Source organism: Lotus japonicus, chromosome 4 (assembly GCF_012489685.1).
Source record: "Lotus japonicus ecotype B-129 chromosome 4, LjGifu_v1.2".
Taxonomy (NCBI): domain Eukaryota; kingdom Viridiplantae; phylum Streptophyta; class Magnoliopsida; order Fabales; family Fabaceae; genus Lotus; species Lotus japonicus.
The window spans coordinates 6,263,856-6,277,183 of record NC_080044.1 but is presented as its reverse complement, the minus strand read 5'-3'; the positions used below and the strand labels follow the sequence as shown (position 1 = coordinate 6,277,183).

At 33.7% G+C, this 13,328-nt stretch overlaps 2 protein-coding genes across 3 annotated transcripts; both read left to right on the top strand.

The window, feature by feature from the left end:
* The first annotated feature begins 1,851 nt into the window (after positions 1 to 1,851).
* LOC130712052 (protein GID8 homolog) lies at positions 1,852 to 5,729 on the top strand. Its single transcript, XM_057561883.1, has 7 exons — positions 1,852 to 1,997; positions 2,120 to 2,203; positions 2,328 to 2,487; positions 2,614 to 2,720; positions 3,488 to 3,619; positions 3,876 to 4,032; positions 5,319 to 5,729. The coding sequence occupies exons 2-7, from the start codon at positions 2,150 to 2,152 to the stop codon at positions 5,438 to 5,440; spliced, it is 732 nt and encodes a 243-aa protein (XP_057417866.1). The 5' UTR covers positions 1,852 to 1,997; positions 2,120 to 2,149; the 3' UTR covers positions 5,441 to 5,729.
* A 2,031-nt stretch (positions 5,730 to 7,760) lies between these two features.
* On the top strand, positions 7,761 to 11,747 carry LOC130711935 (protein GID8 homolog). 2 transcript variants are annotated; one of them, XM_057561725.1, is made up of 7 exons: positions 7,761 to 7,895; positions 8,009 to 8,079; positions 8,445 to 8,613; positions 8,744 to 8,850; positions 9,289 to 9,420; positions 9,647 to 9,806; positions 11,342 to 11,747. In XM_057561725.1, exons 2-7 carry the CDS (start codon positions 8,026 to 8,028, stop codon positions 11,416 to 11,418), a joined length of 699 nt encoding a protein of 232 aa, XP_057417708.1. In that variant the 5' UTR covers positions 7,761 to 7,895; positions 8,009 to 8,025; the 3' UTR covers positions 11,419 to 11,747. The 2 variants fall into 2 exon arrangements, with proteins under 2 accessions (XP_057417708.1, XP_057417709.1); XM_057561726.1 differs by having other exon boundaries at positions 7,780 to 7,895; positions 8,402 to 8,613.
* The last annotated feature ends 1,581 nt before the right edge of the window (positions 11,748 to 13,328 follow it).

Below are 13,328 nucleotides of genomic sequence, written 5' to 3'. Positions count from 1 at the left end.
AAATTAAGCCAAATCAGAATAATCAAAGATAAAAACCTATACTGGTTTCAAATAAAACCAGTACATGCGGGTTACACAAGTGGCAAATGACAATTTATTGATTTTGGCTGCTGCTTCCAATAGTCTCTGTGTCAATGTGTTGGATGTAGAGTAGGGATTCCAAGTGGCAATGGTTGTGAGGAGTCAGCAATTAGAATTAGAACGAAAGGCTTGGTTAATATTGATAAGTTTAGGGGATTAGATTTTCTCTTTTGAATCTCTCTAGCTGGGGGGTTTATTGCTTGATGACGGAGGAGATGGGAAAAAAAATATGAATAATGTGAAAAAAAAAATTATTTACCAAAAAAAAAGGTGGGTCCACCTAATATGCACCACTTTTTAGTGGTGTAACCTTGCACCACTATGTTAATTGTCCATTTTACCTCTGTTTAAAAAATTAATCCTATCAAAATCCACTCGGTAATACCAATATTTTTTTCTTTTTATAAAATAATTTTTTTAACAAGGGTAAAATGGATAATTGATATAATGGTGCAAGGTTGCACCACTAAAAAGTGGTGCATATTAGGTGGCACCTTTGGGTTAAAAAAATCTTATTTACAAAACTGGTGTGTTCTTTAGAAAAAGCCACGGATGCTGGGCCCCAGAAATAAACCATGGCCTAAAGCTGGGAAATGCCACGGTTTCGTAAAGTGTGGCCTAAACACCAGTTATAGCAACGGTTAAGGAACCGTAGCCTTTACCTTCTTCACATTCACTTTATATTTCATTTTCTCCAAAAAAATTTGTATAAATTATTTTCACTTATAAGAAATAAATTTTTATAATTTCATATGAGTATATAATATTTATTTATGTTCTTTATAGATATTTATTTTAAAGAACAAAAATATATATGAACTTTTTATTTATTTAAAGGTTTAAAATATAATAAACTCGTGAAATTTTAAAATGGGCTCTTTTTTAAATATGAGATCTTTATTTAAATATTTATAAAGAACAAAAATAAATAAATTAAATTCATGAAATTTTATAAATATATAACAATGTTAGTAAAAATATTTATTTTAAACATTTAAATAAATGAAAAAGCTCATATTTACTTTTGTTCTTTAAAATAAATATCTATAAAGAACACAAATAAATGTATTAAACTCATATGAAATTATACAAATATATAACAATTCGTTTTGTCATAAGTGCAAATAATTTATACGAATTTTGGAGAAAGTAAATTTTAATGTGAATGTGAAGAAGTTACAGGCTACTTTTAAAAAAAAAGAAGAATTTATAGGCTACGCTTCTCCAACCGTGGCAGTAACCAGTGTTAAGGCCACATTTGGGAAACAGTGGCGTTTCCGAACTTTAGGCCACGCTTTATTGATCGTGGCCCTAGAACTGTGGCTTTTTCTAAAAACACACCGGTTTGGTAAATATCATTTTTTTAACCCTATTTTGGTAAATAATTTTTTTTTCACATTACTCATATTTTTTTTTCGAGGAGATGACATAAATTTTTACAAATGTAATTCACCTTATGTTTTTTTTGACAAACAACTTTTAACTTTTATTTTAAGCTCTTATTTTTAACTTTTCCTTTTAAATAACTTTTAAGGTATAAAAAAGTTGGGCCAAACACTACCTAAATATTTATTGTACAACATTTCAATTTCTCATACATAAAGTGAAATATTAAGTATGAAGTTCAATTCAACAATGTGTTAAGAGAGGCTAACTTAGTGGCTGATTGCTTAACTAAGTCGGCGCATGTGTTTGGTTTTGGGACGTAAAGACTTTGGCCTGTCCAAACAAACTAGGCCCAATTTACCATAAATAATCACAGACTACCAAATAAAAAATAAAACCATCACACTTTTGAAGTCTCGAATCACATTTTCTCGGCACCACTTTCCCGCAAAATAGCAGCAAGAAAATCTCTCTGGCCTCTTGGCGCGTGGATACCAATCGCGCGATTTTCTCTCTTGCCTCCTCGTTCTGTAAGTAGCATTTTCACCTGTGTTCGAGTAAATGATTCTCACTGTTCTTTCTTGTTCGTTGAATTTACAATGTTTAGGGTTTTCATTCCGATCATTGATGATGATAATGCTGGTTTTCTCAGGGAGGTTAACGACGTCGTTTCGTTTCCGAAATGGATGATGATGCAATCTTGAAAGCGAAGATAGCGGAGGAGATTAAAAGAACGGTTAGGTTCAATCTTCAATTTATTATTCTAGCTTCATTTTTTTTTAATTTTTCTTTATTTTTAGCTATCTATGATGAGTGAAAGTTAGTTACTATTGTTTTGCACATACAAATTTTAATGGCAGTTTGGTGTAAAGGATCTGAAAACATACGTGAAGTGGTTGAACACGCGTCGTGGTATCAAGATTAGGAAACAAGACATGAACAAAATAGTCATGGATTTCCTCCTCACTGAGGGTTATGATGAAGCTGCTGAGAAATTCCATCTGGAAACCGGAATTCAAAGTATGTATCGTCGTATCGCTGAATAAATGATAAGCCTCTCGGCTTCTTTTGATTTCAGTTATGATGATGATGATGTTATCAACTAATTGTATCCTGCTATGCTTGTTTTTCCTTATTGATCTTTAGCTGGCATAGATATTGGAAATGTCGCTGACCGCATGGCTGTTAAGACTGCATTACAAAATGGTGATGTTCAGGCTGCAATCGAAAAACTCAATGACATGGATCCAGAGGTGTGCATTCATGATTCATGAATATTATATTGTCACTTTAAAGGGATAAAGACACATTAACATGCAGTTGCTTCAAGTATTTATCTATCTTCTGATTTTGCAATGTGGTCAACATGTTTACAATAATATGTCACTTTATATTGTCTGTATTTGCTTTTTTTTCCTTTTTCTTTTCGAGGGGCAGAGAGTTTTTAAAGCAATCTATTTTATTTTGCGATTTTGATGTGTCGTACCCAACTATCCCTGGTTCCTACCTCTATATGCAAATGAGAACATCACTGCCTGTATATCGACAAGAAAGGCAATATGACCACTGTAAAGTTTCATGTTATGCTGACCTTTGTTCCTAAGCATATTTTTTCTACTTTTCTGTGGCTATTGATAAGGATTTTATCTTGTCGAGGTGTTTTAGGTTTATACAAGCTGTATAACAATTTAAATGTGATGCAAGCATCTTAACGTTGGGGAAGTGAAATATCCAATGTTGAAAAGTGTAGATATATTTACACAAGTGTAGTGGTTGTTCTGGAACAACATACCACAATCAATATTTTACTTGCTTTGTTTCAGTTGAGTTTCAATTAATAGTTTACTGCAAATTTCTTGGTAAATTAAGCTTTTTTTTTTCTTGTCATCCTGCTTTTTTTTACCCACCCTTAAAATCATGTAGTGCATTACATAATATATTTTTACTAATCAGAATGTCCATTTATCAGATTCGTTTTCATCTGTTCTTTTAGCTTAATAATCATGGTGACTGTTTGCAGATACTGGACACAAGTCCCCATTTATTTTTCCGTCTTCAACAGCATCAGATGATAGAGCTCATTCGGAATGGAAAAACAGAAGAGGCTTTAAAGTATGCTCGGGAGGACCTTGCACCAACAGTGGAGAAAAATGTATGTCTCAGCTTCTAGAATTTGATTTTTTGCACTTTGCCATATAATATAGTTATTAGTAAAGTATTTTTTGGCCGTATCTATCCTTTTAATTAATAGGTTTGTTTTTTGTACTATTATTACTTTGACTAGCTGTTGCTTGAACAGTGGAAACATTGACATACGTGAAAATAGTTTATTGTCTTGGAAAATTTCATATATGAATTAGTTGATAGACTTAGTGCCGAAACTTGACTAGAACTTGAATTCTCTCCAGCAAAGTTTTTTAGAAGATATGGAGAAGACTGTAGCACTTCTTGGCTTTAAAGATCCCTCTAACTGTCCTTATGGAGAACTTCTTGACATATCACTTCGTTTAAAGTTTGCAAATAAGGTGAATGCTGTCATACTTACAAACCAGCGTTTTGAGCAAGGTATGTATTATTAGCTGCGAATTTTTTCTTTAGTAATATATTGTTGCTCAATTGGCAAGTATACCATATTGCAATAGTAGTGTGTAAGTGAGAAAGAATATCATATGCAGGGATTGCTGATATTAATTTCCAATTCGCTATAATCCATGTTGTTCAGATTACCAGAATTAGGATTATAGGAAGATCTAACAACCTTTAACAAAATGAAAACTTTTAAAAGGAAACAAGTTAAAAACAAAGCATAAACTAAAGGAATTTCTTGGTGTATTAACTTATCCCTTAAATTCAGAAAATACTCTACAAAACAAAACAAGGAATTTCTCAAACACAATCATACAGCTACCAACCTCTATTCCAGATTTAGGCAATGTTGTGATGTTTATCACAAGGTTCAGGGTCATACATTGATCTCACAGTTAATGTATGAAATTAAATTATTCTGTTAGTCGCAATTCACAAAAAGCATTAAGCATGGTGATAAAAACTCAAACTACGAATTAAAAACTTAGATAAGTGTAAAGATCAATCGAATTATCCAAATCAAGTTATATCAAAACTATACTCATGAAAATTAGTCAAAGAAAAGCCTGAACCTGCTCTATGCTTTGAAGCAATGAAAGATGCAAAGAAGCTTGCAAAACCTGAATTAGTTGCTTCTCCTTTTGGTATTGTACCTATTCTTTCCTCTGCATTTAGGTTCTTCCCTTTCAGTGGCTTTCTACCTATTTGATCTAAATGGTTGAGTAGTGACTGCCTAGGTGATTGGTCTTCCGAATGCTCAAAACATTTGCCATTGTGTGCACAAGTGGTGGGATTTGGTCACGTCATAGGTTAGAATGGACCTTCTTTTCATATTTGTGGACTATAATTTCCTCTATGCCATCAAAACTTCTGACAACAATCACCTAACTGAGTCAGAACCGCTCGGATATCCCCACTTCCCCAGACCATAAAATAAACACTACTTGACCAACAATAAACTAAACAAATGAGGCAAGGATGATCTAAGACTCATTTTGGGAAATTTATCAACACTTAGCTTGGGAAAAACATGGCTTTCCAAATGTTTATAATTATAATTATAATATATGACTCAAGTACGTGACTCTTCTTTTGAATTTTTCTTTGGAATTTTATATTTTCTTTGCAATGTGTGTAACATATATGCCTATGAGCTTTTCCTGTTTGAGTCTTTGAGATGCAGGATTTGTTAGTTTTATGTATGTGAATTTTTTCTATTGCAATTCTCTGCAACTGGGTAACCGTGATTGGCTTTACTGCATCAGATTCACAACTTCTATACTTGTTGAAGATGCTGAGATGGGTCAATATCCAGCTAGCTGAGGTAACTGATTATCCTCTAATGAGAGATTTCATGGGCTCTTATGGCCGTAAAACTGCTTCTTGAATGCTTGTGATCTGATTTGCAATTGCATTTTGGAGATTCTGGATGAAGATATTGTGGTCAGTGTCCTGAAAAATGATCGATGAACTTCAATCCAAATATGGAAGATCCAAATGTTTGTTAAAATTGGTGTCCATTTTCTCGTAAACTGCTTTTCTAGTGATGGTATATCATTGTACAAAAGGATTGTCAATAGATACATCATACATGCATCATCTTTTCCTGTTTTGGAGATGTTATACCCTTGTACAAAAGGATTGTCAATACATTCATCAAATATTTTCCTGTTTCAGTGATGTTATACCGTTGTACAACAAGATTGTCAATATGTTCATCAGTTGTTTTTTTCAAGTTACCGACTGTAGAGGTGTTCTGTTCTACATATTAATGTCACACAACCCTTATTTCCATTGTCTGGGGACCCTCACAACTTAATTCACTTTCAACTTTACTATTATAGAATCCACCATGGGAGTTGCTTGTTTGAGTTACTTTGCAATGTTTTTTTTTTCTTCTTTTTTTACCCAATATGCCACATAGGATTTAACATTCTCATAAGCAAATCTTAGATGGTTTCTTGGATCCCACAATGTGATAGAACCCGTGATTCTACAAAGTATATTATTGAATGGAAATAGAGCAGAGATCGATTACAAAAGAGAAAAGACCAGAGCCCAGGGCTCCTGCCAGATTTTCCCTCTTTCCAGAGAGAAAACACTCTCCTCACAAACTAAGCAATTATCAAGTCTGCCTCACACTCACTCCCCCTATCTCTAAATACCTAAGGCTATGTTGACACTTCATCATTAATTCCCTTTCTCCCCAAACTGACCCTATTTTCTGTCTTCTTTTAAGGTTCAAAGTTCATTCAATACCAAAGAGTTGCCTAACGGCACTTACAACATGTGAGGCTAAACCTCAGCGAGCGATATTTTTTGTCTTCTAAAACCTTCTTTACATATAACATGCCTTTTTGACCCAAAACAACAGTTGACACTCATTATTAACAAGCCCAAGTGTCCTACCATCATGGAGCCCACATATTTATGTTTTTTTTTATTTGTAAATAAATTTAGGTTGCATGCTCATTGTGGATTGAGAGAAAAAATGTTATTTTAATCATAGTTTTGATTGCTTGTAGAAATTCGAAACCTTATTTTTAAGCACTTTTAGAGTGTCCCTAAACCTTGCTCCAATGGGTAAAAAATAAGGTCTAGTTGCTTAGATACAATAACGCCAACGCTACTAGCATTAAAATGCTGTTAGTGTTACTTTTAGACCGTTAATGTTAATCTCGGGCCGGCCTAGATTGCCTATTTGAGAAATAGACTAGTCTTAGCTTTGGGTTGATCTACGTTAAATGCAATATGGTAAATTTTAACTTCTCAAAAAACGTGAAATCACGTATGTGTGAAATCATGTATGTGTTACTCCAATGCCAAAAATAAATATGCAGTTAAAATAGAATTACAGTAGTTATCCTTACTTTTAAAAGATTTTAACACTCAATAAAGGTGTTTTTGTCTAATGAAATATTCCCCCTCAAATTTCATCCACTTGTGGAGGAGGGTAAACAAAATGAGTTATGAAGGAGTTTGTGCCCCGTCCATTCCTCTCCCCTCATAAATATTGAATCAAATAAGATAAGTTTTAAAAAACTCCTCCCGTCCTCTCCACTTTCTTCCAAACATGAGGATAAATTTAGTAACAAGTGAAAGAAATTGACCCTCTTGAAAAATTGAGCAATGCCTTTCAAATCCACAAAAGAAGATATATGCATAAAAATATTAAATATCAAACTCGACAAGGTGAGTATGATTTTTAGAACGTAACATTTGAACCCTGGTCGAGTGGTTCATATTTGCAAGTTCCTTAGTTCTATCAAGTTGGGCACAACCATCATCAAAGTCGAGTGCATAACTAGAGGATCATAGTGGAAATTTGTTCGTTGCTTGACTGGCGGGTCAAACGAGCCGGGTTGCACTAACCCAAGTTCTTTCCGAGTTGAAATTTTTCCAACCCAACCCGCCTCGTTTTATAATCGATATTGTTAGCTCTAGATGAACCCATTCAAGTGAGATTCATGAAGGAGAAAACAGATAAGGGAGAGATAGAGAAAGAGAATGACGTAACGAGCAAGGCTTTCATCAAAAGTGAAGCATTTAGGTCTTCAATGAAATGATTCAAGTGGTCGAACATAATTCACATTACAAGTGCAAATAAGTTTTATTTGAAAGAAAAAAAAAGCCCAATACGTTTCTATTCCAAATATTTTTGCGATATTAAAAGCCCATGAAGTGTCGAATTTGGACCAAAAGAAAGTGTAGAATCTTGCTCTCTTCAACGTGGCACAATTTTCCCTCAAAATAACAGAGCACTATTTTCCCGGAAAATAACAGCACTATTTTCCCGGAAAATATTTCTGGCTTTCTTGGCGCGATTTCTCTCTTGCTCTCTAGTGAGTGTCACTGTTCTTTTTTCGTTGATTTTGGAAGAAAGAACGAATTTATATTCTAAAGGTTTTTCATTGATGATGATGCTGGTTTTCATCGCTTGTGCTTCGAATTTTAGGGAGGTGATTGTTGTCAATGGAGCGCACGATTCGTCAATGGGATTTTCTAATCGCTCTTTTTACAGAATTGGTATTTATGAATCCTTACCTCGTTTTGTTCTGTGAATCTTGAATTTCTATGTAAAAGTGCTTTTTCTATGTAATTGTTTTTTCATTGCATGGAAGTGCACTAATTCTTGTTTTGAAGTGCTTAGTTTCTTTTTCTGTTAATTTCTTCTATGTAATATATGATCATAATGAAATTCAGAAAAAAGTTCTTAAGATTTGCAATGTATGTAACATATATGCCTATGAGCTTTTCCTGTTTGAGGATTTGTTAGTTTTGTGTATGTGGATTTTTTCTATTGCAATTCTCTGCAACTGGGTAACCTTGATTATCTTTACTGCATCAGGTTCACAGCTTTTATGCTTATGTTTGAACTTATTTGTGTAAAGGTGGCTCAGCCTGTTCCTGGGTGGCTGATTAATAGAGATAACTGGAAGAAGAGGCTTGATGGTGTGGAAATTGGGGAAGAAGACATGAAAGTTATAGTGATGAATTTCCTCGTCGTTGAGGGTTATGTTGAAGTTGCCGAGACATTCCGACTTGCCACTGGAACTAATCGTATCCACTGAATAAATGATGCTATCACTGCTTCTTTTGATTTCAGTTTTTCTTTCTTTCTTTCTTTTGTTGGTATGATGATGTTATCAACTATATCCTGCTATGCTTGTTTTTCCTTATTGATCTTTAGCTGACATAGATATTGGAAGAGTCGCTGACCGCATGGCTGTTAAGACTGCATTACAAAATGGTGATGTTCAGGCTGCAATCGAAAAACTCAATGACATGGATCCAGAGGTAGGCTTCCCATTCTATATTTTTATCATCTGGTGATTGTGCAAGTCTCAAAGCCATATAAATAATTGATTAGGATTCATCTTGTCAAATTTCTTTTAGGTTTATACAAGCTGTATAACAATTTAACTGTGATGCAAGCAACATAAAGTTGGGGAAGGGAAATTTCCAATACTGTAAAGTCTAGACATATTTTTGAAGTGCAGTGGTTGTTCTTGAAAAACAGATGTACCACAATCAAACTTTTACTTGCTTTGTTTCAGTAGAATTTTTAATACTGTGATGTAGCATTTTTTTTTCCCTTGTCTCCTCTGCTATTTCTCCTCATCCTTAAAATCATATAGTGCATGACATGATACTTTTGTACTAATCAGAATGTCTATTCATAAGATTCTTTTTCATAGGTTCTATAAGCTTAAAATTCATCTTGGCTGTTTGCAGATACTGGGCACAAATCGCCAATTATTTTTCCGTGTTCAGCTCCAAAGGCTGATAGAGCTCATTCGGAATAGAAATACAGAAGAGGCTTTAGCGTGTGCCAAGGAGGTCCTTGCACCAATTGCGGAGGAACATGTAAGTTTCAGCTTCTAGAATATGAGTATCTCCACTTTGCCATACAATAGAGTTATTATTAATAAAGTATTTTTTCTCCGTTTAATTAATGTGTTCGTTGTTTGTACTATTATTACTTTGACTGGTTGTTGCTTTGAAAATGGAAAATATGTGAAAATAGTTTATTGTCGTGGAAATTTTTATTGACTTAGTGCTGATACTTGACTGAAATCTGAATTCCCTCCAGAGAAACTTTTTACCTGTTTTGGAGAAAACTGTAGCACTTCTTGCTTTTGAAGATCCCTCTAACTGTCCTTTTGAAGGAGAAGTTCTTGACATATCACTGCGTTCAAGCATAGCAACTATTGTGAATGCTGCCATTCTTAAAAGCCAGAATCTCGACAAAGGTACTAGCTGCAAAATTTTGTTTGACAATATACTGTTGCTCAATTGGCAAGTATACTGTATTGCAAAAGTAGTGTGAAAGTGAGAAAGAATATCATAATGCCGGGATTGCTGATGTTAGTTTCAAATTCTCTATGATTCATACTGTTCAGATTACCAGAATTAGGATTGAGCAAAGATCTAACAACAATTAACAAAATGAAAACTTGATAGTTAAAAGTAAACAAGTTAAAAACAAAGCAAAAACTAAAGAGTGTATTTGAAATTTAATTAGAATTCAAATATGATAGAGTGGGGTGTTTTGATTTCTCTTGAAATTTTGAATTGACTTATTTTCAACTCAAACTAAGCCCTATTTCGTGAGATTTTTTTAAATTGTCTAATTCCCGATTCCTTGGTTTATGAATTTTCTCTCAAATGAAAGTTACTAGTATTCAAAGGATTTTGTTTTCACCCTATTACCAAGAGTGATGGTGAAAATTTCTAAAATTGTCTCATTCCCATTCCTTGGTGTATTTATCTAATTTTAATTCTTTAGAATTAACCTATCCCTTCGTTAAAAAAAAGACCCTGCAAAACAAAATAAGGAATTTCTCAATGACAATACAACTAGTAACCTCTATACCAGATTTAGCCAATGTTGTGATGTTTATTGCGAGGTTCAGGGTCATGCGTCGAACTCACAGTAAACAAATGAAACAAATCATTCTATAGCTGGTCAATTCACTAAAAGCATTAAGCATGGTTATAAACACACAAATTAAGAATAAAAAACTTAGATTAAGTGTAAAATATCAATGGCATTATCCAAATCAAGTTATATCAAAAATAGACTCAAGAAAATTAGTCACTCATATTTGAGAAGAAAGAAAAGGCCAAAGAAAAGCCAAACTCTAATGCTTTGAAGCAACAAAAGATGCAGAAAAGGATTCAAAATCTGAATTGATTTCCTTATTTTAGTTCTTTCTCCTTTTGGTACTCTGCCTATCCTTTCCTCTGCAGAAAATTTAGGTTCTTCCCTTTTAGTGGCTTTCTAACCATTTGGTCTAAATAGTTGAGTAGTGACTGCCTAGCTGACTAGTCTTCAGAGTGCTCAAAACACTTCCCAAAGTGTGCATAAGTGGTGGGATTGGGACATGTGACAGGCTAGAATCAACACTTCTGAAAAAGATCACCTAACTGAATCGAAACCACTCACATATGCCCATAAAATAACACTGCTTGACTAACAATAAACTAAACAAATGAGGAAAGCATGATCTAAGGCTAATTTTGGGAAATTTATCAACACTTTGCTTAGGAAAAACATGGCTTTCCAAATGGTTATGTACTTATAATATATGACTCGAGTACGTGACTCTTCTTTTGACTTTTTCTTTGGCATTTTTTATTTTCTTTGCAATGTTTGTAACAGACATTCCTATGAGTTTTTCCTGTTTTCTTTGAGATGAAGGGTTTGTTAATTACATATGTATGCAATTTTTTTCTATTGCAATTCTGTGTAAGTGGCTAACCTTGATTGGCTATTTTGCATCAGTCTCAGCACTTCAATACTTGGTCAAGATGTGGATATGGGCGCAAACCAACTGTGAATTAGAAGACTCTGATATTTGACAATGTATCCACAGCTATATTAGAAGACCCTGCTTTTTGAATGCTTGTGACCTGATTTGTTATTGCATTTTGGAGATTCTGGATGAAGATATTGTGGCCATTGTCATGAAAAATGATCTATGAACTACATCCCAAATATGGCAGTTCCAGATGTTTGTTAAAATTGTTGTCCATTTTCTTGTAAATAGCTTATTTTTGTGATGGTATTACCGTTGTGTACGAAAGGATTGTCAATAGTTACATTCATCCATTCTTTTCCTGTTTTAGTGATGTTATATGTACCAGTTGTACAAAAGGATTGTCAATACATTCATCAATTTTTTTCTCAAGTGACTGACTGCTAGATGTTCTGTTGTCTCTACATATTAATGTTGATCATTATAATTTATAAAAGTGAGAAAAAGAAAATAAAAGTTTTGCCTCTTTTCCTCAGGGATCATTTTAATGTTGTATTTTAACAGTAACTACAATCTATTTTAGTGCATGTTTGGTTTCAAAATTTGATCATAATCCTATCGTATGCATGTTTCACCAATATTTCACCGTGCATTGTAGCTTCTAAACTCAACACTGCTCAACAGGTCCAACCCAAAATCAGACCGATCTTAGCTTTGAATCAGCTATGCACTTGACTTGGAGTTGCTACTGTAGACAGTAATTTAGTCTAAACCCGATGAACGTCAACACTGGTCAAGCACGAAATGTTGCTGTGTAGGGATTGAAAACTTTCCCCCTCCTTCCAAGGGGCTTGCCACCAATTGATTCCTTTATCATATATGGTACCAAATTTAATATAAATGAAAAATGAAAAGGAACGATTATTGATATTTATATGTTTTTATTTTAGTATGTATACCATATTTAATAATAATTTAATATATTTTCGGTTCGACTCATTAAAAAGGTATTCTTATACTGGTATGGATAGCCTAAATGGTATTTAATGGATTAAAATTTTTCAAGTCTTGGGTTCAAATCCTACTGATATCTAAATAAAATAAAAAAGTATTCTTATCGTCCGTCCGAGTTTAATGACATTAATTTAGACTCTAGAACTATTGAGGATGTTCATTGATTACTGTTTGGCATATCCCAAATACTTGAAGATGGTAATAGACCTCTTAAGAAATTGAACAATGTCTTTCAATCCAAGAAACAAGAATGTATACGTAAAGCATCGAATATCAAACTCAACAAAGTGTGCATGGTTTTTAGAACATAGCATGTGAACTCTTGGCTGCGTGGTTCATATTTGCAAGTTTCTTTGCTTGATCTCTATGAAGTTGGGCACAGCCATCATCAAAGTTGAGTGCATAACTTGTATAGGATCATACTGAAAATTGGGTCGTTGCTTTCCTATCTTCTTCAAATCTCTCTTCACTGAAGCCCTCACCCTCCAGAACAGTCTCCTGCAACGCTTCTTACAGTGACCACTCACCCGTTCCAAACCCTCATTCATGGAATGTGCAAGTTGACCAAAAGGGAACCTTTCTTTCTTCATGTTGAGAAAGTAAAAATTTGGAGCAATAAGGAAAAATAAAATATATATTAGAAAAAAACAACTTCTATCGAGGCTGATTTGGTGAGGTACCAATTCTCAAAAAAAAAATTCACCAGGTTAATTCTTATAAAAAAAAATTATACGTGTCATTCTATTAGATAACTTCTCTTTTGTTATGGGTCTCACGTGTTCCTTGATTCTAAAACAAATCTTGAAACCAAATTTAAAAGATTTGCCCTAATTATCTAAGATTTACCTAGATTACTCTTTACTAAATTTATTTCCAAAACAAATCTTGAAACCGTTTTCATTATCTCTTCAAATTAGGAAAAGTCTCAAACCTAATTTACTGCATATTTACATGAATTTTCTGATTTCTCCTTTTATTCTTTCTCATGATCTACAATAT

Coding starts and splice junctions, on each gene's coding strand:
- LOC130712052 (XM_057561883.1), top strand. CDS start 2,150: ATGGATGATGATGCAATCTTGAAAGCGAAGATAGCGGAGGAGATTAAA. Junction 2,488..2,613: donor TCTGGAAACCGGAATTCAAA/GTATGTATCGTC, acceptor ATTGATCTTTAG/CTGGCATAGATATTGGAAAT. Junction 2,721..3,487: donor TCAATGACATGGATCCAGAG/GTGTGCATTCAT, acceptor GACTGTTTGCAG/ATACTGGACACAAGTCCCCA.
- LOC130711935 (XM_057561725.1), top strand. CDS start 8,026: ATGGAGCGCACGATTCGTCAATGGGATTTTCTAATCGCTCTTTTTACA. Junction 8,614..8,743: donor ACTTGCCACTGGAACTAATC/GTATCCACTGAA, acceptor ATTGATCTTTAG/CTGACATAGATATTGGAAGA. Junction 9,807..11,341: donor AAGCCAGAATCTCGACAAAG/GTACTAGCTGCA, acceptor ATTTTGCATCAG/TCTCAGCACTTCAATACTTG.